Source organism: Aegilops tauschii, chromosome 5, assembly GCF_002575655.3.
Source record: "Aegilops tauschii subsp. strangulata cultivar AL8/78 chromosome 5, Aet v6.0, whole genome shotgun sequence".
Classification (NCBI taxonomy): Eukaryota; Viridiplantae; Streptophyta; class Magnoliopsida; order Poales; family Poaceae; genus Aegilops; species Aegilops tauschii.
The window spans coordinates 253387812-253413366 of NC_053039.3; the positions used below are offsets into that span (position 1 = coordinate 253387812).

The following is a 25555-nucleotide window of genomic DNA, read 5'->3' on the forward strand; positions in this document are numbered from 1 at the left end:
TTCTACACAAGCCTTTCCTCACAAGCCTCTCCACACAATGCTGAATGGACATCTTGTCCTAAAATCTCATTTTCATAGACTTAACGAGAAAAATGAATCCTAGGAGGTAGCATTCCATCCCTTTCAAATCTTTGCTTGTTCACATGTGGAATTTTAAAAGAATTCCCTCCTCCATGGTTCCCTCCTCCATACTTTATAGAATTTAAATGCACTTAACTGAATTTAAATCTAATTAACTGCTTTTCTGAATTTGAATGCAATTAGGTGCATTTATATGTAGTTAAACTAAATTTTAAAGGTAATGACTCTAGTAAACTAAATTAAGTAAAGTTAACTAAATTTAAATTCAATTAACTAAATTTTAAATCCACTGTAATCCAGTTAACTTTAAAAGATGAATTCACTAAATTTACCTCCTTCTCCTCCAGGTTGATCATCTTCTCCTTTAGGTTGATCATCTTCTTTGTCATAGGTTGATCCTCATCTTCTCCAGGTGGAGAGAAATTTAGGTCAAAGTTCATCTTCTATTGCTGCTGGGAGAACAAGAAGAGATCTGTTGGTAGGCAACTTGATTTACTTGCTCTACTGCTGCTCTATTGCAACTCCTGCTTGCTTTACTTCTGCTCTGCCCCAACTTGATTTACTGCTCTGCTACTCTTGATCATGTATGGAGTATCACCAATTCTTTCTACTTATGATTCACCAACATGGAGTATGGAGTATCACAATTGCAGTTTGAATGCAGTGTGAACAAGGCGAGGACATTGTCGGCGTTCTAGAAACGAGGGTACCCAGACTTGCCTGCTTGGCCCACGGCGTGGCTCGATCGATGGCTTGGTACGGCCCAGCTTCAGCAACAACAACTCAAGACCCTCGCGAGGCGGACGACATCAAGACCTTCAGCAGGAGCGGCCTCCACGGGCTGGCTCCTGACGAGCGGAGATTCCTATGCAAGCCTCACCTCGCGAGGTCCAGGTGACGTGAGCCATGACGACCAAGGCCAGGCGGGCGCCAGCGGGCGCAGTGTACCAGTTTCCTCTTTGGTGCTAAGGAGGCAAGCACAGGCGCGGAGTCCCGAGGAATCAGTCAAAGGTTTCCATTCCCGTGCAATAAGACCAAGACCGCCAGGACTACAGGACGGAGGTCATCGCCGAGCCCACCACGGCGTCACGACCAGAGGCTTTTGCAGGCGACGACTACTTTTGTCAGGATAACATGTACTAGTTGTCTCCCTTCGGATTTGGCCGTTGTGGGATCCCTTCCCGCCTTCATTTGGGAAAAGGACCAATGCCACTATAAATAGGACCTAGCCACCACCATAGGGGGACGGATCATTCGGACGATCCTCACACCCACCAGCTCACTTGAGCCCAAGAACATTCCTTCTCCTGAGGTTGTTCTCATACTGTACTAGTTCATCCTCAGCCCCTCGAGGCCAATCCACCACAGAGCAGAAGTAGGGTTTTACACCGCAAGATGGCCCGAACCTGGGTAAACTGCGGTGTCCCCTTTTCATTCAGTTCGTCGAGCTAGGCTGTGAGATTAGCGAGTAGGAAGATTGGAAAGGTCAAGTTCTTCACACGCACCCTAGAGTTCAAACCTTTGAAGAGTTTGCGGAAACCGAAATCCGATAGACATGAGGTGAGCAGGGTGAACTATGCGGACCTGGGGCGAGCAGGGCGCAGTGAGGAAGAGCCTGGGCTTGGTGGTGGCCTCCACCTGGGCGAGGGGCTGGCACGCTGGTGCTGGTGCGGGGACACTCTGGTCCTGGTGCGGCGACGCGCTGGTGCACGGCGAGGAAGAAGCAGAATTGAAACAAATTTGAAAATCAAACTGGCGAGGGTAGAAATTGTTAGAGTAGTCATTATGGTATACGACTTCTAGTCCAAGTCAGTTTTGTACCCCTACCCCAAGTCGGTTTGTACCCTCTTATATACTCTTGTATGCCGCACCAAATCATCAATAAGCAACAATTTTATTCAGCTTTCATGGTATCAGATACCGGTCCCAGGGTTTAGGGTATGGCTCCGCCAACGCCACCGCCGCCGCCGCCGCCCGGCTACTTCGAGCGCCGGGCCGCACTCATCGCCAAGGCTGCCAACGCCGCGGCCGCTTCTCTCTCGGCCCTCACCATAGCTCCACAAAACTACCCTGCACCCATCCTCGCCGCACCAATATCTCTTGCTGACACAATCTCCGACGTCAGCCCCTACATCCCCATAGTTCTTAATCTCGCCGCCCACAACTACTACCATTGGAGACATCTCTTCGATCTCCACCTCGGCCGCTGCAACCTGCGCTCGCATGTCGCCGCCAACTGTCTTCCCCGCCCCGACGATCCGCAATGGTTGAAAGACGATCTCGCGATCGTCCAGTGGTTCTACACCCGCATCACCACCAAGATCTTCAACATGCTCGATCACGATGGCGCCACCGCTGCCAACATCTGGCACTCCCTCCGTCAGCTCTTCCAAAGCAACACCGACGCTCGGAAAAACGCTCTCCACACCGAGCTTCGCAATATGGTGCAAGGAGACGCCCCGGTGAACCTGTTCTGCCAGCGCGTTAAGACCATTGGTGATGAGCTCCACGAACTCGGCGATACAGTTAGCGACTCACAGCTAATCAATATCGTCGTCGTCGGCCTCAGCGAAGACTTTGATAAGCAAGCCTCGTTCATACCGATGATACGGCCCCCTCCTACCTTCGCTGAAGTTCGTTCCTTGCTACAACTCGCGGCGGAAACACAAGCTCGCAAGGACTCTCGCCCCAAGGTCTTTCATGCTGCGGCTCGTCCTCCTCTGTCGTCTACACCAGCACCGCCTTCCAGGCCGGCTCCTGCCGCCGGGCCGTCCGCATCGTCATCTGTTCAACCGCCCCCAGGCTGGCGTCCTAGTCCGAACTACCGCGGCAAAAACCCTATCTACAGGCCGCCGTCGACTCATTCGGTTCCGCCTACGACATCACCAGCACCGAGTCCTGCACCACCCACCAGTGCTCCATCTGCGGTTGCATGGCGGCCTCCTCATGATCCTTGGACGGGGCTTGTTCAAGCATGGCCCATGCCCTGGTCCGCTCCGTCCACCCTCGGTGCTCCGCCGGCATACTCAGGTGCCTGGCAACCCGGCCTTCGGCCACCTACTGGTGCTCCCGGGGTTCTCAACCCCCGACAGCCGGCCAATGCCTATCACGCCGCCCCGACGTATGCTCCTTATGGTCATTACACCACCGACGGCGGCGCCTACTACACACCTCAGCCGGCCCTGCTCCCGACGCCACCCCCACCACAGCCGGCCAATGCCTACTACACTCCCCAGCCGGCCCTACTGCCTTCACCATCGTATCCGCCGGCACTGCTTCCGACGCCACCCTCACCTGCGACGCCGAGCTGGGATCAAGCTGCCTTTCTCCAGGCCATGAATAACTTTGCTGCACAAGGAAACTCAGGTACGGATTGGATCTTTGATTCAGGGGCCTCTAGTCATATGTCTGCATCTAGTAATTGGTTATCTTCTTGCACTAAATCTCCTTTCCCTTCCATTATCCTTGGAGATGGATCATCTATTCCTATATATTGTGTTGGTCAGGCTCAACTTCCCTCTTCCACCAAACCTCTTTTACTTCGCGATGTTCTAGTTGCACCCGCCCTCATTAAAAATCTTATCTCTGTTCGCCAATTTACTTGCGACAATCTAGTTTCGGCTGAATTTGACCCTTTTGGTTTATCTGTGAAAGATTACCTGACCAAGGCCGAGATCGCTCGCTTCAATAGCTCCGGTGATCTTTATTCTCTTAATGGAGTTCCTGCCGCCACCCCTCCAACATCCATGCTGGCCTCCGTCGATCTCTGGCATCGTCGCTTGGGCCATCCCAACCCCGCCTTCTTAGCTTCTATGCTTAGTGAATTTACCATACCATGTAATAGGGACTCTCATAATTCTGTGTTTTGCGAGTCTTGTCAATTAGGCAAACATGTGCGTCTTCCCTTTAGTTCCTCTAGTTCTTGTAGCACTTATCCCTTTGAACTACTACATTGTGATTTATGGACCTCTCCCATTGCAAGTGTTTCGGGTTTTAAATACTACCTTGTTATCCTCGATGATTTCACCCACTTTGTCTGGACTTTTCCTCTACGCAACAAATCCGAGGTCCATTCTCTTTTCCTTAATTTTCAACGCTATGTGTCTGTTCACTTCTTCCTCCCAATTCGCTTTATCCAATGTGACAATGGTCGCGAGTTTGATAACATTAAAAATCGTACTTTCTTCTTACAACATGGCATCCTGCTTAGGTTCTCATGTCCCTACACATCCCCTCAAAATGGTAAAGCAGAACGCTCTCTTTGCACCCTCAATGATATAGTTCGCACTCTCCTCATTCAATCATCTATGCCTCCCAAGTTTTGGGCTGAAGCCCTACACATGGCCACCTTCCTTCTAAATATTCGACCTTCTAAAACTAAACCCAACACTACTCCCTATTATTCCCTCTTTCTTTCCCACCCCGACTACTCCGCGGTTCGTGTTTTCGGCTGTCTCTGTTTTCCCAATGCCTACGCCACTTCTGCAAATAAATTGTCACCACGCTCTAACCCATGTGCTTTTCTCGGCTTCTCTGACGAGCACAAAGGCTATCGCTGTCTCGACCTTCACACCGGACACGTTCATGTCTCTCGTCATGTCACGTTTGCTGAGCACATTTTTCCTTTCTCACAATGCACTACTACACCATCCAACACCCCTAGCTCCGCAAACACCCCCTCTCCCCGTCCTTTCCAACTATATACTCCCCTACCTGCCGAACACAACTTATCACCACCACCATTAACACCCACCATAGCCAATCCCAATCATACACTCACCCCACCCGAGACGTCCCCAACACCCCCGGCCCCTACTCCCACTCCACCACCCAGCCCTGCTCCCACTCCACCACCCAGCCCTACTCCTTCGTCCGACTCTTCCGCTGCGCCGGACTCACCAGTACCCACCTTACCCCCTCGTGCTATTCCTACAGCAGCCCCGATTAATGATCATCGCATGCGTACTAGGGCCAAATCAGGATTTCATCAACCCCAAGACCGCCTAAACCTTCATACCACCGTATCTCTCACTTCTCTTCCAAAGAATTACAAAACTGCTCTTCTTGATCCCAATTGGGCCGCTGCCATGCAAGAAGAATATAATGCTTTACTTCAAAACAACACCTGGCAACTTGTTCCTCATCCTCCCAATACAAATATTGTTTCTGGCAAATGGATTTTTTGCCAAAAGTTCCACTCCGATGGGAGCCTCTCACGATATAAAGCCAGGTGGGTTTGTCGTGGTTTTTCTCAGCAACAAGGAATTGATTACAAAGAAACCTTCTCTCCTGTTGTTAAACCTAGCACCATTCGCACCGTTCTTGGTGTTGCTGTCTCTTCTTCATGGCCCATTCACCAACTTGATGTTAAAAATGCTTTCCTCCATGGTTCCCTTCAAGAAACTGTCTACTGCCAGCAACCTCTGGGTTTTGAAAATCCATCCTTTCCAACTCATGTATGTCTTCTTCAGAAATCTCTCTACGGTCTTAAACAGGCCACACGAGCTTGGTTTCAACGCTTCTCCTCCTTCATTCAAACAATAGGCTTCACTCCATCTCTCTCCGACACCTCTCTTTTTGTGTATCATCAAACTTCTGACACTGCCTATTTACTTCTCTATGTAGATGATATCATTCTTACCGCCTCCTCTCAAAAGTTCTTAGATCATATTGTCTCTCTTCTTAGATCTGAATTTTCTATGACTGACCTAGGACTCCTTCATCATTTCATAGGCATTGCTGTTGTTCGAGATTCCTCCAGCCTTTTTATTTCCCAACGCCAGTATATTCTTGATCTTCTTAATCGTGCTGGTATGCTTGACTGTCAATCATCTCGCACTCCTGTCAATACTAGTTTTAAACTTTCGGCTACCGGTGAACCCTTTCCTGATCCTACTCTCTATCGTAGCCTAACAGGTGCTCTCCAATATCTCACCATTACTCGTCCTGAAATCTCTTTTGCTGTTCAACAAGTATGTCTCTATATGCATGATCCCCGGGTTCCTCACTATAATCATGTTAAACGCATTCTTCGGTATTTAAAAGGAACTCTCAATCATGGTCTCCACCTCAATAATTCTTCTCCAAACTCGCTTACCGCATACTCTGATGCAGACTGGGCTGGTTGTCCTGACACTCGAAGGTCCACTTCCGGTTTTTGTGTTTTTCTTGGTAACAATTTGATTTCTTGGTCTTCAAAAAGACAGGTTACAGTCTCACGTTCGTCGGCCGAGGCTGAGTATCGCGCTGTGGCACATGCCGTTGCAGATACAATCTGGATTCGGCAGTTACTCTCCGAGCTACATAGGCCTATTGAGCAGGCCACTATTGTCTACTGTGACAACATATCAGCAGTCTACATGACTAGCAATCCAGTTCAACACCGACGCACAAAGCATATTGAGATTGATATTCATTTTGTTCGTGAAAAGGTTGCTCTTGGTCAGGTTCGGGTGCTTCATGTTCCCTCTACGGCTCAGTTTGCTGACATTTTCACCAAGGCACTGCCTACTAAGCCGTTTCAAGATATCTGTTTCAGTCTCAACGTCGTCGAGCCTGCCGTTGATACTGCGGGGGGATGTTAGAGTAGTCATTATGGTATACGACTTCTAGTCCAAGTCAGTTTTGTACCCCTACCCCAAGTCGGTTTGTACCCTCTTATATACTCTTGTATGCCGCACCAAATCATCAATAAGCAACAATTTTATTCAGCTTTCAGAAATGACTATTCACACTGTTTTGAGGACTGTCTGAAAACTCAAAAACGTCTTATATTTTGAGACATAGGAAGTGCGTATATATGTGGCTCGCACGCCTGGTGAATGTTGTCTGTCCAAGTTCAGAGCCTGGTCGACTACAGGTCAATGAGCAACGATGGTGATCACAGCTTCTTCGCCACCAATGGCATGCCGAACCCTGGCTCAATGGTCAGCCGGAACACTGGCGCGTGGCGGTACGTCGGCGATGGCGAGAAGGCGAACCTGCTCAGCAGGCGCGCCAGTACCAGCTTCAGCTCCGTCATCGCCAGGTTCTGCCCGATGCAGGTCCTGTGGCCGAGCCCAAATGGCGTGTACAAGTGTGCCGGCTTGCACGCCCCAGCCACACCGTTGGCGAACCGGCCCGGGCGGAACTCCTCGGCGTCGGGGCCCCAGACTTCCTTGTCCAGGTGCAGCATCGATCTGGTCACCTGGACGATCGTTCCACGGGGCACATCCAGGTCGCCGATCTTTATGTCCGTCAGGGCTTCACGCATCATCAGCGACGCCGGTGGGTACAGACGGAGAGTTTCTTGGATCACCATCGTCAGCTGCATTTCGGTGGCAGGTGCAATGCATGAATAGAAATGAATGGTGTCTAGTTATACGATGATGGACAGAATGCGCTCACAATTTTCAGTCGGTGGAGGGCGTCAACGTCCAACGTGCTCCTCCCATGGCAAACCTCCAGCGCCTCGATGCGGGCACGCTCCTGCCATTCCGGGTGTTTGGCCAGTAACATCAGGCACCAAATGGCGGTGACCGCCGTGGTCTCATGCCCTGCGAAGTATATGGTCTTACAGTTGCCAACGATGAAGTCCTCGGCAGTGCCACCATGGCCAGCGCCATGGGCGCCGTTGACGATCGCACGCAGAAGACCGTTATGAGTGGCCGCATTCTCAGCTCCATTCTCGTTCACGTTGGCCTTTGCCAGTTCCAAGATCAGTAGCCTAACTTTCTCAACCAGATTCCGTATCTCTCGGTTGCTCTTGGTAGGTAGGTGCTTCCTGCAACAGCATGAAAGAACTAGCATGATTGGCCACCGCTTAGTTGTTTCATGTTTACAAGCAACTTGTTTTGTATTGCTGATCCAGTCTACTGAAATAAATGCCTTCCTACTTCCCTGACCAAACCGTATAGAAAGATACCGGATTAAGCACGGAATATGGATTAACAACATGTTTTACTTACCACAGTGCAGAGAGTCCAACAAATGCATCCTGTTGAGAAATCGCCTTTTGAAGCTTCCTGAGCATGCAGAATATCTCTTCTCCTTTTGCGAAGCTACTCCCGAAGCAAGCCCTGGCGATTACATCTGCTGACATGTTCCGCAAATAATCATCAACAACTATCTCTGTGCTACCTCCTGCACTGTCGAGAATGTTCTCCCATGCTTCTAACAGTGGAGCAGTTGCATCTTCAATCAGCTGTATCATACCCTGCATATATAGAGCATTGCATACCTACAGCCATGAATACTAGTCCAGGTTTTCAACCCATGTTAACTTAAGCAAACTGTGTGTCACTACCTTGATCTTGTCCATGAAGAATTCTGGCGCCATGGTCTTCCTCTGATAGGCCCATTCGTCACCATTCACCGTAAGTAACCCTCCCCCGAGAAGAGCTTTTCGAGTTTTCTTCAGATAATTAGGCTTCCCGAGCTCTGATGGTGTCCAGTGGTCTATGTCCTTTACCATGTCTGGCTGAGAAACGTGCAATATCTCCCGACCTCCTGACGAGTAGAGGAACACAGAGCCTATCCCAAATTCGTACTTTCAGTTACTTCCATGTTAGAAGAAAAGACATATATGAATACATAACAAACTTAATTCATTCTTAGATGCACTTAGATTGAACTGACATCAAATATTCTTTTTTTTTTCCTCGAACACACAACTAATTGTGTCACTTTCATTAGAAAGGTTTCAAGAAGACAAAAGGTACAGCAAGTGAAACAGAAAACATTTACCTAGGCCTAGCATCAAATGGAAACCGAAGTCAACCAGAGAACCTAGAAAACACACTGAAAAGAACAGAGATAAACTAAAACTACAGCAAGGCCTCGGCCTAAGAACCATCTGGGGGAGCCTTCTCAGCGCACTTCACACCTGCTAGCTGCCATTGCCCTGCTTTGACCAAGATGGAGCCAACCAGCTACTGGCTATGCAGGCAGATCAGCCAAACACACATGAGTTCTACAGTCTCCAGAGCCGCCACAACGTCTACATGAGTGACTGAGCTCCCTTCATCTCGCCAACGCTGACTCGCTCTGCCGCGCTCAGAAACCAGTCAAGAAACTGATATATGGCTTCAGGGTGGGTGATGGTCTGAAGACCATAATGGGCTAGAACTGAGTGCCAGACCTGCTGGGCGAAAGCATACTCGGACAACAAGTGAGATATAGTCTCTTCCTGCTCGCAAAAAGGGCAAACCTCAGGGTGATCCAACTGTCGCCTCGCTAGATGATCTGCTGTCCAGCACCGGTTTTGCGCGACCAACCATGCGGAATTTTTGCTCTTCAAAGGCACACCCAACATCCCAACGTTGAGTTCCAGGCCAGCGACTAGACTGTGCCGGCAAAATGATTTTGACAGGCTGATTTGGCCGAGCATAGCCTGGACTCAGTCCAACACGAAACAAGCTGGTCGATAACTTCAGAGTCGAGGTCTATGCCATCACCAGATGAAGAAATTCCATCACTCCTTGCACATTTAGTGCTCAGCTGATGTCCTGGATCCACTGGTTTTGGTGCAGCATCGCATTGACGGTCCTAGCCTTGAGAGTCCAAGATCCAACCACCACCGGTGCCAATTCAGCGATGGACTGCCCTCCGGTCCATCTGTCAGTCCAGAAGAGGGTTTGCTGACCGTCGCCAACTGCAACCCTGGAGGCCGTGTGGAGAAGGGCGGTGACGTGCCGGCTAGCTTTGATCAGAAGTTGCGACCAAGGTTGAGAGGTGTCAGCTCATTGCAACCAAGGCCAGCGCATCCTCAACGACCAGTTCACCTTTCTCAGGTCTTTGATGCCCAAGCCACCCAACTCAATAGGGTGGCAGATATTATGCAACATGACCGAGCAGCTACCACCGCTGGCGTCTTGCCAGCCCATCCAGCAGAAGCTCCCTGCTTTTTATCAATGGCTTCCCACAGCCACCTCGGCATATCGATCGCCAGCATGGTATCGATGGGGGCAGCCGAGATCACCGTGCAGATCATCTAATCATGACGGGCATGCCACCTTTCATGGGCATGCCAGCCAGCCAGCCAGCTTGCTGTTTATCTTGTAGAGGATGGGCTGTGGGTCTGTCAGCTAAGCTTCCAAACAGATAACAGGATTCCCAAGTAATTGACTGGGAATGCCTTCACTGGGCAAGCAAGGCGCAGCGCAATGACCTCAATCTCTTCCTCGCTGCAGTGAATTGGTGTCATGGAGCTCTTCTGGATGCTGGTGCGCAACCCTGGTGCCACACCAAAGGTGTCCAGAAGCTGAAGAATAGTGCCGCACGTATAACTAAGAATAAAGCTGATCATCGTTACATTCTAAAATACCTGCACCTTCTACCAAAGCATAACTTGCATGATATTAAAGTGGTTGGCAAATGAATAGCCTTGCAACACAAAATACAGGGAAAAGGTACAGATTCAGTCAATGGAAATATTAATCACAAGTCACTTACTGATTGCATCATCCATGTGAGCACATGACTGTTCAGAGTTGAAAGTCATCTTGATACAAAATGACAGAGAAGTGTAAGTGAACGCTTTGAGTGCATAGTTGGGTGCACACAGTCATGACTTGTAGTGCAAAAACAAATTCACTTGTCAAGGGAGAGTTAAGTTTTTTTTCCATCCTTTAAACTGTAAAAAATCTAATACTTCTCAAGTTTAAACACCACTTGAAAGCAACTTAGTGGTGGAGGAAGCGTTGTCCATAAAATTTTTTGGTAATACATTATTTATAGGACTATCTACTACCTCCATTTAGGAATGGAGCTAGTATGTACTAACCTAAGGTGAATGCAAGGATACGGGATTCAACTATTACAGGGTTGTAGACTGTAGTTCTACTTTTTGGAAAATATGTTAGTTGAAGTAGTACATACCACATAGATATAAGATGTTTTGGAAAATATGTTAGTTGAAGTAGTACATAGATATAAGATGTTTTGGAAAATATGTACTCCCTCCATTCACAAATATAAGATGTTTTGGATATTATTTCAATATGGACTACATACGGACTGAAATGAGTGAACAAACACACTAAAACGTGTCTATATACATCCGATTCAGAAAAAAGTTAGAACATATTATTTGTAAGCGGAGGGAGTACTTTTTTGCTTTCTTATTTTGAGCTTTTCTTTGAGGCTGTGTTGTATGGATCTGGTGCCATCTTGGCGTTTTCTTCTAATACAAAACAACATGCATTTGTGTGTGTGTTCGAGAAAAAGAAGTAATCTGTACTGTCAACGCTGTAAGAAAATCGCAGTGATAGAGAGTAGCCGGAATAAGTTTAGATATGACGGTACTTTAGTCTTCTGACTCTGAATGCAAAAATATAAAAATTTCATGACACGAGTGACAACTGACAACAGAAGTTTAATATGTTGTGCTCTTTTGTCAGCTTCTACCCACTTGCTCCATTGATTTACTAATGTGCCTAAGATTATGACAAATATAAAAAAAATCTGATCAATAGCAATTAAGTACTAATAGTGAGTTGTGTAACATGGATTAGGTATTACTTACCCTTGAAAAGGACAAACAAACTCACTAGAAAAATGCGATGTAGCCATTCTCTGACAACCACTGTTTAAAGAGCTTGATGCTACTGAGTACTGACTCGCTTGTGAGATCCATATACCATATGAAATGTCAGTGTACAAATCAATCAAAAAGATTTTTGTTAACTAAATCGTTTCCAAAGCAGTGCAATCACTGGAACTGATTCGTGGGGAAAATTTGCCTCACAAAATTTGTAAGTGACCTAGAAATGTCTATCTAATAAAGATCAAGATCACAGCATCAGCCTGAAATATTCACATACGAACATAGCAAGATCATAGCATCAAAAGACACTTGCATACATACCATAAGTTTCCTTCCAGACAAGGATGTGAGGGAAGAGGGTGGAGATGTAGTTGTTGCTGTCTTGCTTCTTCATAGGTTTGAGCTCATGTCGGATACGCTTCATCTCTTTGGTGTTGCCATCGAGCAAAGTAGGCTTGGGACCCTTCACACCTTGCCTTCTCAACCTCTTCCTTATCTTCTCCGGTCTTAGCCATAGGATGTTACACAAGCAAAACAAAGCTAAGCAAAGAAGAGGAACAAGGATTAGCAAAAGTAAGTTCTCCATGAGAGGAGGCATGGAGCTGGAGGCAGGGAATTGTTCCAGTCAAACATTCAGATACAAGACAATGCCAGAACCACCTTCGTATTTGTTTGAGTCTCTGAGCATATGAATCTGACTTCTCTTCTGGTGTATGATTGTTTAATGGTACGCTATTTTCAGATCTTGGCATTCATTAACAATTAGTTTATTGTTAGATGGTCCATGCCATAGCAGCCCCAGTTAGCGAGCCCCAGGAAAGAGTTGTGGCAACTAAGTGTAGTTGGAGCAATCACAAGAACCAAGGCAACTGACAACCAGATTTTACATGTATAACAAGCTTATTGACTATGATCGGTCAGGCAAATACGTTCTGGCTCGACATACAACAGATAGGGTGGCATGTGCCGGTACCTCGGCGATGAGCGATGGAGTGAAGGCGAGCTTGGTCAGCTGGCACGCTAGCTGGAGCTTCGGTTTGCTTCTGTGAGCTTTTCCTCGGCTCATGCCCGAATGTGTGTGACATGTGCACTGGCTTCCATGAGGTACAAGTGTACAACATCGAACAAACCCTGGAAAATGGTGCCACGAGGCCTATGCAGACTACCTATAAGGTTAGGACGATCCAGTCACATGAGACAACATGTGTGCTTCTGCAGTAAGTAGAACATACAATACTTCTATTTTCAAGTCAAAATATGTGGCTGACTAAAGTTTCGTCTTTTCTCTAGTGAAGTACTGCTTTACAATGTTAACAGTAAAATAAACTGTACAAAGATTGTGACAGGGACAACAAGGATACATAATATTGTAAGTATGTAGTTGCTTGCGGTCCTGAAAAACATGATGGTATAATATTCACACTGCTTTCATGCTCTTGTGTCAACTTCCAGTCATTTCCACCAACGATTTTCTGAACACGAAAAGCATGCTCACACAAGATCAACACATTGCAAGTGGAACCTAATCCACACTAAGTACTACTTCCTACGTTCCAAAATACTTGAAGTTCTATGTTTGCCCTAAGTCAAACATCTTTATGTTTGACCAAGTCTATAAAAAAATATATCGCGTCTACAACATCAACTATATAAAGTATGAAAATATATTTTACGATGAATCTAACGAAACTAATATGTGATATTGTAGATATTGGTATATTTTTCTATAAACTTGGTCAAACTAAAAAATGTTAGGACAAACCTAAAACTTCGAGTATTTTGGAATGGAGAGAGTACCATCTAATAATACGCTACAAATATGAAGTAGTCATCTCACAAACTACGTATGTGGGAAATTGATCTTTTACCCGAACAATGAACATGAATGGTAAACAAGGATCCAAAAATTAAACTACGTATGTGGGAAATTGATCTTTTACCCGAACAATGAACCTGTATTGCTCAATTTAAATAAAGGTATGCTTATTGACTATCCGCTGAAGCAACAATGTGCTTGGAACTTTGTTTGCCGAAGTTATATGAACCAGATTTGAATATTTGATGTGCCACTAAACTCAAGGGTTTCAAAATGCAGTAAGTGATCGTGATCATATTGTTTTGTTAAAGGAACAGGCAGTTGTACTGCCAATGCATTTCAGAGGGGAATCAATATAATGTCAGTTACTCCTTCCAATCCATATTACTACGTGTTAGATACATCCGTATCTAGACAAATCTAAGACAAGTAAAATGGATTGGAGGGAGTACAGGACAGGGAAAGTAGTTTTCCCAAAGAAAAGAAAGAAAGCATAGAAAACTAATCCGGCTCGGGCTCTGGCTCGTTTTCTCCGAAGGTGTCTCAAGTAATGGAGGAGTGAGCAAGGGCCATATTCGCTTTGATCATGCTAGCAAGTGAGCACGTCGGGGCTCAAACTTGAAGCGGAGACGAGATAAGAACTCATGAACCCTCTGAAACTCCAAGTCAGACCGCGTAGTCTGACAGCAACGGCAAGTGCCACAAACAACTGTCCGTAGTGAGTCAAGCTGACGCCAGATGGCAGAGCACTGTGAATAGAACTCATCAACAGACGAGTCACCCTGCTGGAGAGCATGCTCCTGACGCACCACAGAAAGGTATAGAGCATCACCAGAGGGCTGATAGCGCTGACAAAGGTAGGACCACATCGCTGCAACAGTGCCGAGGCCCATGAACTCCGAAGCAAACTGAGGGAGGACACTCGCAGTGAGAACAGCAGCAGCACGAGCATCATCATTACACCACGTGTAAGCAGACAGATCATCCCGGTAGACGGAAAGAGCATCAGAGTATGCGGATACCTGCTGATCATACGCATCAACTGCAGCATCATCAAGAGCCTTGGCTGCATCCCGATCAGCCTGAGAAGCATCAGCAGCAAGCACCGGCGGAACCGGCGGAACAGGAGCCACCGGAGCAACAGGGCAGGGCGGACAGGGTACCTCGCCAGAGAGCACGCCCCACAGCAGAAGGCCGCGCATATGGATACGCATGAAGCCAACAAACTCAGCATAGTTGGTGCCATCAAAGATCACGGAGCAGCGAGGAACAGCCACATATCCCGAAGAAGACATTGCCGAGCTCTCTTCTTTTCCTGTTCTTTCTCCTTTTTTTTTGGAGTCAACCTCACAGGGCAAACAGCCCGAGCCCCAGCCAGAGAGCCCGAGCGCCCGCAGCCAGGCCGAGTGAGAGGGCCAGCCGAGCACGGGCCGGATCCAAGGCGAGGAGGACCAGGCGAAGCAAGGGGGCTGCGGAGGCGCAGTGAAGGAGGCAGCTACGCAGCAGGGCGATGGGTCAACGGAGCGGGCAGGCGAGCGCCTCTGCCCTCACGCGAAGCAGAGCAACGACGCGGCTGATGGGAGCTGCAGGGGCGGTGCAGCAGCTTGAGGCGGGGCTCCGGCAACTCGGCGGGGTCCAGCAAGACGGGGACGGCCGGATCCGGCCGCGGGACACCGATTCCCGGCGAGCCTTGCAGCGGGCGGGCCAGAGTAGAGCAGGTGCGGCCGGACGGGAAGAGGCAGCCGTGACCGGGCTGGAGCAGCGGGATCCGGATCCGCGACGGGGAGGGCTGGACGGAGCTGCTCGCCGGGACGGCGCCGGATCGAGAGAGGGGCTAGCACGGAGTTGCAGCGTGCGGGAGAGAGGGGAACCTAACATCTGATACCATGTTGGATAAACAGCAACTGACTTTACTGAGGGCCAAAGGCCAGAACATATACATGTGTGGTAAAGTGCAGAAAGGCCCCTTATACAATGGGGATGCACTAAAAGGAGTTATACACATCTAACAATATTGTAGATATTGGTATATTTTTCTATAAACTTGGTCAAACTAAAAAATGTTAGGACAAACCTAAAACTTCGAGTATTTTGGAACGGAGGGAGTACCATCTAATAATACGCTACAAATATGAAGTAGTCATCTCACAAACTACGTATGTGGGAAATTGATCTTTTACCCGAACAATGAACATGAATGGTAAACAAGGATCCAAAAATTAAACTACGTATGTGGGAAATTGATCTTTTACCCGAACAATGAACCCGTATGGGCATGCTCAATTTAAATAAAGGTATGCTTATTGACTATCCGCTGAAGCAATAATGTGCTTGGAACTTTGTTTGCCGAAGTTGTATGAACCAGATTTGAATATTTGATGTGCCACTAAACTCAAGGGTTTCAAAATGCAGTAAGTGATCGTGATCATATTGTTTTGTTAAAGGAACAGGCAGTTGTACTGCCAATGCATTTCAGAGGGGAATCAATATAATGTCAGTTACTCCTTCCAATCCATATTACTACGTGTTAGATACATCCGTATCTAGACAAATCTAAGACAAGTAAAATGGATTGGAGGGAGTACAGGACAGGGAAAGTAGTTTTCCCAAAGAAAAGAAAGAAAGCATAGAAAACTAATCCAGCTCGGGCTCTGGCTCGTTTTCTCCGAAGGTGTCTCAAGTAATGGAGGAGTGAGCAAGGGCCATATTCGCTTTGATCATGCTAAGCACCTGGTCAGCCGAGCAGATAGAATTTTGAAAGACTCGCCTGTTTATCTCCTTCCAAATGTGCCAGCAGCCATAGATAGACACCGAGAGGTGGTAGGCAGGGAGCTTGCATGCAGTGTCAGTCCACCAAGAGGCCGGGGAACATCAGGAGTCGATAGGCAGGGTGAGTGCCAGTTGCTGAAGCCAATCCGCAGTCAGGTGCTAGACCTCGCGTGTGAAGGAGCAATGGAGCAGCAAATGTGCAGGGGTTTCAGGCTGTTAATCCCAGAGGTTACTAGGGCCATTGTTCGGCCAGCCCCGCTTCAGAAGGTTGTCATTGGTGTTCCCAAAACCATAGCCAAATGAAGAATCTACACTTGGGTTCAACCCTAGCCTTCCATAGCTTCTAGAAATTGGTGGCTGCAAAAGAACCAGTGAACTGCTGCAGATAAGCCGAGCTAGCCGAGTACTTCAAGTCACAAGTCCACTTCCAAGAAATTTTGTCGGCCACATCTGAAAGCTGGATATTTCTGAGAAGCAACCAAAGGTCAATGAACTGACGCAGTTGGGTGGCGTTGCAGATGTGTTGCAGCCTTGTGAGTCTGAGACTCTAAGTATAGACATACATACACATACAAGAGCAAATGCATGCATCGAGTCTTCCTCTAGAGAAGGAAATGAGGTAAGGGAATAGAATGAAGCTGGAATGGCCTCATGTGGACCCTCTTCATCTGCTGGGTGTTGCCATAGAGTTACATAGGCTTGGGACCGTTTATTCCTTCCCTTACTACACATCTACTCTCTAGACTTACCATACAGTTCATATAAGTCAACAAGAGTTTGAGATGGGAGGTAATTAGTGCTCACCTCCTTCATACGCCTACTCTTCTGAAATGAATGTCACTTCTTATTTTCCTAATCTATTCATTTCTCACCGTTAAAACATTGTTTTCAGATCACAAGGCAACACCAAGTAGACAGCCTTCATTGATCTTCAATGCATGGTGGTGTCTATTCATCAGTAGGATGGTAGCGAACTGGTTTCTGCCTTCTGCTTGCGTACTATTCCCTGCCCTGTTTTACCTCGTGAGAACATACAAGCTACCACAAAATATATGGCCTCATTTGGTTTGTAGGAATTCTGTAGGATAGGATTTTTAAGGAAAAATTTCTTTGGAGCTCTTTGGTTTGTAGGAATGGATTCCTATTCCTACATAGGATATGAATCAATCCTTCACATTTCAAAGGAAAAAAATAATACATTAGCCTAGACTCAATGGAAAAATTCATATACTATGCATCAAATGACATCTCTTTCCCTATAGGAATTGAGATGCATGTCATCTCACTTCCTATGATTTTCCTATTACAATGATATTCCTATCCTATGAACCAAAGGAGGCCTATACCTGAATACCTCTAAAGCAGTCATGCACTCATGCTGCAAGCAGCTAGTTTAGCTAGGCAAGAGCTACTTATGGAAAAGCAAAAGGGACAAGACAAACCTATACATGAGCATCAACGAATAGAGAAATACCTCACAGCCAGCACTGGTTAAATTTCTAACATGAGGTGAACTGGAGACTGGAGGTATCTTGAGTCTTCAGACTGCAGATTATATTAAGACATGGATTGAACTTTGAAGCAGAGATTAATTGCGGTTACAGCAATATGAAGCAGAGGACATCCAATCACAAGTAGCAGTTGAATAACAACAGCAGGCACCAATACACACTTTGCTGAACTGAGCAAAGTGGTGGAAAATATATAGTTTTGAACTCGGTTACAGGAACAACTCAATGGATCTCCTCACTTATCACATTGACCAAAACTTAAACTTTTTACAGAGAAAGCACTGCCAACAATCGAGTACCACCACACACTAAATTCGGGATCAGTACACATGTACTGGATATCTAGAACATGGACCACCAACTTCTTTTTGTGTCTACAAGTGCTGCAGAGGCACTCTGGGATCCACGACACAGTCGCCTTCTACCACTACTAGTAGGATTTGCAAAGCACAAAACCAGAGCTAAACCGACAAAGCTTACTGCTGGAGCAACTGCAATAAACAGCCATCGACGATGGGCACGTGCTCTGTTTGACTGCTCAGCAACATGAGCACCATGTTCACCTGTATTAGTCACTTCCACTGCATCATTAAACATGTCCTGAGTTTCTTCAGCCTCAGGTTCATCAGAGCCTTCTTCACCAATTTCCTGCAGATGGGTGTGTTCCTCCACCCCGTGGACATCTCTTTCATTTGTTGCAGCTCGCTCAGACCTCTCGGATTCTGGATCATCTGTAGGAAGTTCATATCGGCAAACTGGGCATGTATTCCTGGAACTAAGCCACGGCAAGATGCACGACGAATGATATAGATGCATGCATGGTAGCTGTTTTGCTCTAGTTCTGATAGGCATCGGGTCTTTGCAGACTGGACAGATCACACCACCATCTGCCTCATGGCTTGTAGAGATAACCAGAGAGGGAAGATTTCCAATGAAGGATGTCGCTGCAGGTGGAGCTCCTCTTCTGGAACTGTCGTCCTCAGCAAATTGTTCAAGAATCATCTCAAACTGTCTTGCATCAGCATAATCACCAGGATTCCCAACAAAAGGTGCCCTGACATCTGGCCCTTCCATGCCTGCCATCAAGTTGGTCATATTTGCTCTTTGACTTCTCCAAGTCCATACCCCATCTTCAGATTCCCACCCAGTCAATTCACTGGGGCCAATGCCACGTGATTGCTGCTGGTGCTGCTGCATGGCGTCAACTGCTTCATCAAAATCAGACTCTTCCAACTGCACATCTTCATCCTCTTGGTCATCTGAATCCCACTGGTCTATTCCAGCATTCATGGGATCAATATCCGTATCGGTATTCATGTAGCTCTCGTTGTCAAGTTGAATGGTAATCTCCCTTCCCATCATGCTATGTTGACCTAGAGAAGCATCTGACTCCCCGCCATAGTCACCAAAACTGATGTTTGATTCAAGCTCGTCAAACACAGAATCAGCATAACTGAGGCCATCACTCTCATCGTCTGAAGCATGCCACCTTTGGGACTGGTTTGGTGTAGAATTATAAGACGCCAGCTGCCGCACAACGGTCGGATCATCAATTTCTGCTTCATGGCCTTGTCTGGCTAAGTTGATCAGTTGGGAGAACTGCTGTGAGAATGCATCCTCATTAGATTCAAGACTTGCAGTCCTAGATCTCCGCCTTCTTTGTCGTCTCTGCTGACTAGTGCTGGTTGTTACATCTCTTTGACTATCATTAAGCACAGTAGCCTTGCATTCCCTGCATATAGCTAAAGCTTCAAAGCTATTGGTCACCTCAGTATCCAAAGTAAAAGGTCTCGTGCAAACTAGGCATTGAGCATCTGGTTGACTGGCTAGGCGCTCATAGTCGCTAGATTGTGTCTGATTGCCAGACATGGGCACCTTGTACTAGTAAATCTGAGACTGAGATGTGTAAGCAGTGCGCTGGTGAAAATAACAAATGATCAAAATGGAAACAGAGGTATGTCTTGCTTAATTCCTGGGTCAGGTGTTTATCAGATACATTGTTGAGAACGTCACAAAAGTTCTTCCCAGATGTCAACCTGAAAAAGAAAAGCAAGCAATTGCTCCAGTTATGACGCAGAAGAAATATGCAGCATTCATTAAACCAGATGACTATGATCAAACTGGATAAGCGATTAAGCATGTCTGCAAATAGAATGCAACAGCTACCAAACAAAGTATTCACATGACCAAACTGGATAATTTTACTACTGAGGACCAGCAACCACACCAACCAAATCATTTGCAGAGTCCCCCGTGTTTTCCTTCATTAATTTCCTCTAACATACGATCTTATCAATTTAATCGCCACCCTCTTTTATCACGGAACAGCCTGCCCCAAGAGATCCACGCAGACAAACTAAACAATAATGAAAAGCAGCACTGGCTATGCAGGAGAGGTACCGAGATCGCACACGCTTCACAAAAGCAGCAGCCGACTCCCCGATTTCCACTACAACGAGGCGCTAAAATCGAACGCGATGGAAAAAAAATATTTTGCGCGGATTTGGAGGAGAGCCGCAGCCATTTGCGATGCGACAGCAAACAATCAGTTGACGGCAAGGTCCAAGGGTTCGAAGAAAATCACCTTCGCCTCGAAAATCTAGGGCGTGATGCGGGGGAGAACTTCGCCGGCGGGAACGGCGATCTGGGAATCGTAGACCAATCTCGGCGATGCTGGGGCTCGGCTGGGGGAAGAGGACGGCGTCGGAACTGGGGATCGCGGAGGAAAGGGAAAGGTTGGAGCGTTTTTCTCTTTTTCTTGAACAGTTGCAGGATTTCTTTCGAGTTTTTTTCTGCGTGAGAAAAGAGATTTGTTTTTTTAGGGCAGCGGGAGAAAAGAGATAACAACCCTGGCGGGCCTGTTCGAGTAGGCCCATTGAAGCACACACACGCCGATGTCCCAGGGGCAGTAGCGTCTTTCCCGTGGCAAAAATCACTGTTTTGACCTATGGACAAAACAATATCACAAAATAAACCGTTGATAAAAAATTCACCCTGATGACTCTTTTGTGTAGCGCCCAACAATTAGGCGTCATACTACATTGTGCAGTGTCTGACTGCACTCGACTGACCAGCGTCACACCTCAGGTTGCCTGAAAATTACTAAGTCAGTGTGCAACGCCTAAGAGTTAGGCGCTACACTATGCAGTGCAGCGTCTAGTATCTAGGCGTTGCACCGGTAGCTACACTATACATTACGGGAAGACGTCGCCGTCGCTCTCGCCTGGGCACCTAGCCACGTACTGTCGCGGAACTCACCGGTCATCACCGCCTACGCAGTGTTCTCAACAATGAGCTAGCTGTTGTTTTCCTCCGAAGAGCGTCCAGCCATACATGCAAATCGTGACCGAGTACAGTGCAAGAAATGTGTTTTTTGACCGTGAACACAGACGGGACACGGAACGCATGCTACGTGTCGAGCGGCCTGGCCTAGACGTGGACCATTGCTGGTGCTCACCTCTCTCTCAAACCTGACCGTAGCGGTGGGTCACGAATGCGTGGCTTAATATGATCGCTGCTTAAGGATCAGGACAAACGAGGTAGGTCACTGCATCATCGCTGGTTTATGTGAGCCGGCTGGGCTTGGAGCGGGCATGGGCGCGGCCACTTGTGCAGTGCCTACACGCTAGGCACAAGCGTTACTTAGTATTTTTTAGACAGTCTAGGGTGCGACGCTGGTCAGACATGTAGCGCCTATCAGCCAGGCGCTGCATAGTGTAAGGTGTCGCCCATGGGCGGAGACAGGCCCCAGGCAGCCCGAGCGGCTGCCTGGGGCGTGAGGCCCATCTTGCTTGTACACTGTAGCAAAGCGAAGGCGGCCTGGGGTGTGAGGCCCATTCTCAAAAAGTTGACTGCATGTGCGTCAACTTGAAGTCTTGGACGAACACGAACCAACCGGCTGCCCGCCGCCGGTCCCCCGATCTGGACGAACCATAGGCGTTAGGTGGTTGCGTGGCCTGCGTCCCTGCCCGCCGGCGCAACTCGCCGCCGCTGCCTGCTAGCTGCCGTCGTGTTGGAAATATGCCCTAGAGGCAATAATAAAATGGTTATTATTGTATTTCCTTGTTCATGATAATTGTCTGTTGTTCATGCTATAATTGTATTAACTGGAAACCGTAATACATGTGTGAATACATAGACCACAACATGTCCCTAGTAAGCCTCTAGTTGACTAGCTCGTTGATCAATAAATGGTTATGGTTTCCTGACCATGGACATTGGATGTCATTGATAACGGGATCACATCATTAGGAGAATGATGTGATGGACAAGACCCATTCCTAAGCATAGCACAAGATCGTGTAGTTCGTTTGCTAGAGCTTTTCTAATGTCAAGTATCATTTCCTTAGACCATGAGATTGTGCAACTCCCGGATACCGTAGGAATGCTTTGGGTGTACCAAACGTCACAACGTAACTGGGTGGCTATAAAGGTGCACTACAGGTATCTCCGAAAGTGTCTGTTGGGTTGGCATGAATCGAGATTGGGATTTGTCACTCCGTATGACGGAGAGGTATCTCTGGGCCCACTCGGTAATGCATCATCATAATGAGCTCAATGTGACCAAGTGTTTGGTCATGGGATCATGCATTACGGTACGAGTAAAGTGACTTGCCGGTAACGAGATTGAACAAGGTATTGGGATACCGACGATCGAATCTCGGGCAAGTAACGTACCGATTGACAAAGGGAATTGTATACGGGATTGATTGAATCCTCGACATCGTGATTCATCCGATGAGATCATCGTGGAACATGTGGGAGCCAACATGGGTATCCAGATCCCGCTATTGGTTATTGACCGGAGAGTCGTCTCGGTCATGTCTGCATGTCTCCTGAACCCGTAGGGTCTACACACTTAAGGTTCGGTGACGCTAGGGTTGTAGAGATATTAGTATGCGGAAATCCGAAAGTCGTTCGGAGTCCCGGATGAGATCCCGGACGTCACGAGGAGTTCCGGAATGGTCCGGAGGTAAAGATTTATATATGGGAAGTCCTATTTTGGCCACCGGAAAATGTTCGGGATTTTTCGGTATTGTACCGGGAAGGTTCTAGAAGGTTCCAAAGTGGGGCCCACCTGCATGGGGGGGCCCACATGAACGTGGGTAGTGGGGGCAAGGCCCCACACCCCTGGTCAAGGCGCACCAAGATCCCACCTTAGAAGGAATAAGATCATATCCCGAAGGGATAAGATCAAGATCCCTAAAAAAGGGGGATAACAATCGGTGGGGAAGGGAAATGATGGGATTTCTTTCCCCCACCTTTGCCAACGCCCCAATGGACTTGGAGGGCAAGAAACCAGCCCCCTCCACCCCTATATATAGTGGGGAGGCGCATGGGAGCAGCATCCCAAGCCCTGGCGCCTCCCTCCCTCCCGTGACACCTCTTCCTCCCCGCTTGCGCTTGGCGAAGCCCTGCCAGGATCCCGCTACTTCCACCACCACGCCGTCGTGCTGCTGGATCTCCATCAACTTCTACTCCCCCCTTGCTGGATCAAGAAGGAGGAGACGTCCCCGCTCCTTACGTGTGTTGAACGCGGAGGTGCCGTCCGTTCGGCGCTAGGATCATCGGTGATTTGGATCACGACGAGTACGACTCCATCAACCCCGTTCTCTTGAACGCTTCCACGCGCGATCTACAAGGGTATGTAGATGCACTCCCCTCTCTCTCGTTGCTAGATGACTATCTTGGTGATACGTAGAAAATTTTAAATTTCTGCTACGTTCCCCAACAGTGGCATCATGAGCCAGGTCTATGCGTAGATTCTATGCACGAGTAGAACACAAAGTAGTTGTGGGCGATGATTTGTTCAATTTTCTTGCCGTTACTAGTCTTATCTTGATTCGGCGGTATTGTAGGATGAAGCGGCCCGGACCGACCTTACACGTACTCTTACGTGAGACAGGTTCCACCGACTGACATGCACTTGATGCATAAGGTGGCTAGCGGGTGTCTGTCTCTTCCACTTTAGTTGGATCAGATTCGATGAAAAGGGTCCTTATGAAGGTTAAATAGCAATTGGCATATCATCGTTGTGGCTTTTGCGTAGGTAAGAAACGTTCTTGCTAGAAACCCATAGCAGCCACGTAAAACATGCAACAACAATTAGAAGACGTCTAACTTGTTTTTGCAGGGTATGCTATGTGATGTGATATGGCCAAAAGGATGTGATGAACTATATATGTGATGTATGAGATTGATCATGTTCTTGTAATAGGAATCACGACTTGCATGTCGATGAGTATGACAACCGGCAGGAGCCATAGGAGTTGTCTTAATTTATTGTATGACCCGCGTGTCAATGAAAACGCCATGTAATTACTTTACTTTATTGCTAACCATTAGCCATAGTAGTAGAAGTAATAGTTGGCGAGACAACTTCATGAAGACACGATGATGGAGATCATAATGATGGAGATCATGGTGTCATGCCGGTGACGAAGGTGATCATGACGCGCCTCGAAGATGGAGATCAAAGGCGCAAGATGATATTGGCCATATCATGTCACTTTATGATTTGCATGTGATGTTTGTCATGTTTACATCTTATTTGCTTAGAACGACGGTAGCATAAATAAGATGATCCCTCACTAAAATTTCAAGAGATGTGTGTTGGAAATATGCCCTAGAGGCAATAATAAAATGGTTATTATTATATTTCCTTGTTCATGATAATTGTCTATTGTTCATGCTATAATTGTGTTATCCGGAAATCGTAATACATGTGTGAATACATAGACCACAACATGTCCCTAGTGAGCCTCTAGTTGACTAGCTCGTTGATCAACAGATAGTCATGGTTTCCTGACTATGGACATTGGATGTCATTGATAACGGGATCACATCATTAGGAGAATGATGTGATGGACAAGACCCAATCCTAAGCATAGCACAAAGATCGTGTAGTTCGTTTGCTAGAGCTTTTCCAATGTCAAGTATCATTTCCTTAGACCATGAGATCGTGTAACTCCCGGATGCCGTAGGAGTGCTTTGGGTGTACCAAACGTCACAACGTAACTGGGTGACTATAAAGGTACACTACAGGTATCTCTGAAAGTGTCTGTTGGGTTGACACGGATCGAGACTGGGATTTGTCACTCCGTATGACGGAGAGGTATCTCTGGGCCCACTCGGTAATGCATCATCATAATGAGCTCAAAGTGACCAAGTGGTTGGTCACGGGATCATGCATTACGGTACGAGTAAAGTGACTTGCCGGTAACGAGATTGAACAAGGTATTAGGATACCGACGATCGAATCTCGGGCAAGTAACGTACCGATTGACAAAGGGAATTGTATACGGGATTGATTGAACCCTCGACATCGTGGTTCATCCGATAAGATCATCGTGGAACATGTGGGAGCTAACATGGGTATCCAGATCCCGCTGTTGGTTATTGACCGGAGAGTCGTCTCGGTCATGTCTGCATGTCTCCCGAACCCGTAGGGTCTACACACTTAAGGTTCGGTGACGCTAGGGTTGTATGCGGTAACCCGAAAGTTGTTCGGAGTCCCGGATGTCACGAGGAGTTCCGGAATGGTCCGGAGGTGAAGAATTATATATAGGAAGTCCAGTTTCGGCCAACCGGAAAGTTTCGGGGGTTAGCGGTATTGTACCGGGACCACCGGAAGGGTCCCGGGGGTCCACCGGGTGGGGCCACCTATCCCGGAGGCCCCCATGGGCTGAAGTGGGAGGGGAACCAGCCCCTGGCGGGCTGGTGCGCCCCCTTGGGCCTCCCCCTGCGCCTAGGGTTGGAAACCCTAGGGGTGGGGGCGCCCCCCACTTGGCTTGGGGGGAAGCCACCCCTTGGCCGCCGCCCCCCTGGAGATCAGATCTCCCAGGGCCGGCGCCC

At 47.6% G+C, this 25555-nt stretch overlaps 2 protein-coding genes across 3 annotated transcripts; both read right to left on the minus strand.

Annotated features, from left to right (window-relative positions):
* Window positions 1-6767: 6767 nt before the first annotated feature.
* LOC109774867 (cytochrome P450 714C3-like) lies at window positions 6768-13022 on the minus strand. Its single transcript, XM_020333635.4, has 5 exons — window positions 11927-13022; window positions 8366-8592; window positions 8028-8275; window positions 7468-7843; window positions 6768-7387 (listed from the first exon to the last, which is right to left on the minus strand). The coding sequence occupies exons 1-5, from the start codon at window positions 12201-12203 to the stop codon at window positions 6962-6964; spliced, it is 1554 nt and encodes a 517-aa protein (XP_020189224.1). The 5' UTR covers window positions 12204-13022; the 3' UTR covers window positions 6768-6961.
* A 4378-nt stretch (window positions 13023-17400) lies between these two features.
* On the minus strand, window positions 17401-20486 carry LOC109774868 (uncharacterized). Of its 2 annotated transcripts, none has more exons than XM_073500171.1 (2): window positions 18182-19576; window positions 17401-17735 (listed from the first exon to the last, which is right to left on the minus strand). In XM_073500171.1, the coding sequence occupies exons 1-2, from the start codon at window positions 19568-19570 to the stop codon at window positions 17682-17684; spliced, it is 1443 nt and encodes a 480-aa protein (XP_073356272.1). In that variant the 5' UTR covers window positions 19571-19576; the 3' UTR covers window positions 17401-17681. The 2 variants fall into 2 exon arrangements, with proteins under 2 accessions (XP_073356272.1, XP_020189226.1); XM_020333637.3 differs by lacking the exon at window positions 17401-17735 and adding an exon at window positions 20286-20486 and having other exon boundaries at window positions 17833-19737.
* Window positions 20487-25555: the final 5069 nt, after the last annotated feature.